This window comes from Prunus persica, chromosome G4 (genome assembly GCF_000346465.2).
Source record: "Prunus persica cultivar Lovell chromosome G4, Prunus_persica_NCBIv2, whole genome shotgun sequence".
NCBI classification, from domain to species: Eukaryota; Viridiplantae; Streptophyta; class Magnoliopsida; order Rosales; family Rosaceae; genus Prunus; species Prunus persica.
In genome coordinates this window covers 16,440,760-16,445,149 of record NC_034012.1, presented here as the reverse complement: position 1 = coordinate 16,445,149, position 4,390 = coordinate 16,440,760, and the positions used below count along the sequence as shown (strand labels likewise).

General features: G+C 36.9%; 1 protein-coding gene across 2 annotated transcripts in view; it reads left to right on the top strand.

The window, feature by feature from the left end:
* The window catches only part of LOC18781533 (GTPase Der), a 10,799-nt gene extending 7,353 nt beyond the window's left edge, over positions 1-3,446 (top strand). For both annotated transcript variants that reach the window (XM_020561861.1, XM_007214744.2), the window contains 4 exons: positions 829-1,022; positions 1,873-2,023; positions 2,412-2,577; positions 3,039-3,446. In XM_020561861.1, coding sequence (XP_020417450.1) covers positions 829-1,022; positions 1,873-2,023; positions 2,412-2,577; positions 3,039-3,106 — 579 coding nt within the window. In that variant the 3' untranslated portion in view covers positions 3,107-3,446. The remainder of the gene's footprint in view (positions 1-828; positions 1,023-1,872; positions 2,024-2,411; positions 2,578-3,038) is intronic.

Genomic DNA, 4,390 nt, shown 5'->3' with positions numbered 1-4,390 from the left:
TAAAATAAGTCATGATAATAACTTTATGGATGTTTTGGTTGTATGTAATTATTTATCTTTCCTCCATGTCTAGATTTCTTAACTTTCGTTGTTCTTTTAATAATATTTAAAACACAATACAGTGTAAACGGCCTAACATTCCTCTCCATACCTAGCAGGTCCTTGCAGACTTGAAAGTCAGTCTCATGCATGCATAATATGGACAGAAATAGAATGTCTATTGTACGTTTGGAAGTTATGGTTTTCTTGAAATGCTTAACGAGCAAAATTGAGTGTTTTGTGTGTCTTGTTGGCATCTGTTAGTTTTTCAGTTTTATCTTTCAGGTTTTAAAATAAGTTTCAATGAACAAAATTTTGTGATAATGTCTTTCCCTGAATGTGAGCCATTTGTTTAGTTTCAAATTATGTACCCTTAAACAAGGAGAAATCTCTTTTTGAAATGAAAAATAATTAAGACACAAGGACCAGTGGTCAGATAGTTTTCGAGCTATTCAATTTGGATATACTTCACTGAAAAGATAGCAAAAAAAGTTGTCATGTTGTAGAAAACTTTCAACTATATATATTTGGTCCAGTTCTTATGAAATCTCTTTGATGCTAAAGATATTCATATTTCTAGTATTTAGTTTATAGTTTATTATCTAATAACTTATAGAAGAATGAGTAATAGTGAAAACTTAGCGTCTTTTTTTTCTTTCTTCCAAGACCTTTTTTTAGGCTTTGATCGTATAATATGCGTCTCGAAATTTCTTCAAGCAATGGCATCTTAGAATTTTGATTAATGAGATGTTTTCTTTTCCTCATGTATATTTCTTGTGTATCTCTTAGGATTGCAAGATTGCTGAAAGGATAGAAAGAGAAGGTAAAGGCTGCCTGATAGTTGTAAACAAATGGGATACCATACCGAATAAAAACCAGCAGACTGCAACATACTATGAGCAGGATGTTAGGGAAAAGCTTCGTGTTCTTGGTTGGGCACCTATTGTATATTCAACTGCAATAGCTGGTCAAAGTGTTGACAAGTATGTTTTCTGTTAACATCATCTCTTTTATAGCTTAACAACTGCAGTCTTTACCTAACTTCATGTATGTGAAGAAACCCTTATTCTCTATTCACAGCACAAGATAAATGATAGGAGCACCTTTAACTGGAAGAAGTTTTCAATTTGTTGTCAATATGATGGATGTGATGGGTTATATTTGAATTTAGTTTGATGTTGCTCCATCTTCTAATAGATGTTTGTTAAGCTTTAGATTCTTGTTAAGATAGGTCAGCCTAAATTATATATGATATCATAGTTGTATATATAACCTATACTTGTCCCTACAGAAAGAAGTTGCATGATGTAAAACGCAGATGGTGGTAGTTTTCTGTTGAAGGGTATTAAGTCTCACAATTGGAAAATTGACTAAATAAAATACAACATATAATGAATGGTTCCACTACTAATAGCACCGAGGCCTTTTCTGATATACCCGAACATCTACTAGGCTTTATAGGTGGTTAAGTTGGGGACAATATCAGTGTTGCTGGTAATTTGCCGCTGCTGACCCGTCTTTCTGAAATTTAACAGGATTATTCCCTATGGACTTTAGGCTTAAACCAGTTTGTAATTTTGGTTTTCAGTTTATGAGTTATATACATTCTGGTATACAGTGTCCCGTATCAGTAAAACACTATACAGGTTACAAATGGAGTTTCACAAGAATCTTATACATAATTTTAATGGTTTGAAGTTTCAAGGAATTTAAGGTCTTAGTATTGTATGCTATTCTTGATAGAAAACCTCTGTATATGCCAAGAATTTGTTTTCATATTGCAGATATGTTGGCCGTGGGCTACATTAATGGTATTATTGTCTTTGGTTTTAGGATTATCATTGCTGCTAGCACAGTTGAGAAAGAAAGATCAAGAAGGCTTAGTACTTCTGTAGTAAATCAAGTTGTACAGGAGGCACTAGCTTTTAAATCACCACCAAGGACACGAGGTGGCAAAAGAGGGCGCATTTATTACTGCACTCAGGTTCTTGTTTTATGTAGGATGCATTTTATGTTTTTTGGGTGATTAATATATCTCTTGCATTCTTGTTGATCATACTCCTGGCAAGTGACACCCTCGCAAACTTTGGATGCTAGTGTCAATGAAATTTAGATATTTTTTCTTGTTATGAACAGAAAGCATGATCTGTTAAGACCGGGAAAAGTACAGTTTTCTACTGCTATTAGGTTTTAGATGATTCAGTGCTAAAAATTGACTGTGTTAACTATATTCCATGCGTGCCTATCCTGAGGACAGTATCTGTTCTTTCAAATTTGCATGTGATTGACTACAAACCAGTATATATATATATATATATATATATATTTTATGAACATGACAATTATGTGCTTTACTTTGTATTCATTTGCAGGCAGCTATAAGGCCACCAACATTTGTGTTCTTTGTCAATGATGCAAAACTTTTCCCAGAGACGTACCGCCGTTATATGGAGAAGCAACTGCGATCAGATGCTGGGTTTCTGGGAACTCCAATTCGGCTTCTTTGGTCTAACAGGAGGAAAACAGAGAAAGAGGAAGGTCAGTTCTGATCTTGTCTGTTTAATGCATGCACATGCGTGCATGTATCAATATTTCTTTTTGGGAGATGGAAAGTGATAAATGTTTGTGAGTTCATGTGGTCTATCTATCTACAATCATGTGTACGGTTTTTGTTGACTTAATGATGTGTTTTCTCTTTTTGTGGATTTTTTGTTGTTGAGTTTTTTGTGAATTGCAGAAATTAACCTGTACTATATGTGCTTGTTTCTGTTTTGTACAAATATGCAAATGAAATAACTTTCTGCCCACATGATACGCAGATGCGTATAAAAACTTTTTTGTATCAACTTTCCTGTCCCCCAAGTCCCCCTTTTTAGATCCCTCTTGATCCCTTGATTATGTCCTCTTTCCTACATGAATTTTCCATGTTCTTGTGATTTTTGAATGCCCAAGAAGACAAATAATCACTTTAAACGGCTGTAAATCATATATGTTAACAGGCAGAGCTGCAACGAGGACACAAGCAAATCTTGTGCCACGTGACAGAAAATTGGAGTTAGCTACATGAAGCATATGAAATATAGTGTCATCTCAGAACTGGAAAGGAGTCTGTTCTGGAACAGCTTTATGCACCGCTGAAACTATTTACCAGATGCTGAAGGTACCTTGCATTGCAAGGTTGGCGGTGTAAAATTTTCTCCAGTTTTATTAATTCTATCAACCCATGCGGCAAAGGCCTGTCATTGCATGTATATCCCTCACCTGTGATGGCTTAGAACTTGCAAGTTAAGCCTTTGAATTTACTTTTTTTGTTTGTTGGGTTTGTAGGCCTTTTAATATACTTTGGATTCAATGTAAATAACTACTATGATATGAAGATCCAGCAGATTTTCTTGATAATTGGCACACGCCTGTTTTGTGTTAATGAATTAGATCTGCACTTGCATCTTGGCTTGGCCAGTAGGCCATTTCTAATTTGCAAATATATGATGCCTGCAAGCTATTATATTAAAAAGAACATCACATTTCCTTGAGACTGAAAAATCATATGAGGTCATTGAAATTACTAAGTCAGGTCATTGATTTTTTGACACGCGCTTCACATGTGAGCCCAATTTTCCGAGTTTTCATTTGCATCGCTGCCGGCTGGGAACTGCCATCTAGGGTGGTTTCCCGGTGTAGATCTGAGAGTTTTCTACTGTTGATTGTGGTTTTGGGTGTCGTTTCTCCATGGAGGAAGGCTCGCCTGGAGTTTTTCTCAAGGATTACCTCCAAGGATTACAAGGTACCCAAGCGGAGTCGCGCAGCAGACGTTGGAGGTGTGGATAGTCAGATGATGTCTGAGCCCAATCTGGCTGTGCCGCCATCTGCGGAAACGGGCCTACCCAAATGGGCTTCTGGTTCTGAGAGCTTCAAGGATGAGCTCATGAATAAGGTAAATCTGGTTCGAAATGTTGGAATTGATGTTAATTCTTTAGAGGCAGAATATGAGGGTTTGAATGACGATGAGGATGTGACTATTTCTCGTGGTGATCGTGGGCCGTGCATCCAGTTTTTGGATCGCGCCATGGATCGTCTCTGCAGACCTTGGCAGAATGCTCTTATTATCAAACTCCTTGGGAGATCACATACCTACAACTATCTCCATGCTCGACTTCAACAAAAGTGGAGCCTAATTGGAGGGTGGAAACTAGTTGATTTGGTCAATGATTACTTTGTGGTTCGCTTTGAGCTTGAGGAGGATATTAATTTCGTTTTCACTAGGGGACCATGGATCATCGCTGGCCAGTATTTGGTTATGCAGAAATGGAGGCCTGGGTTTTGTCCTGCTACTGCGAAGATCACTCGAATG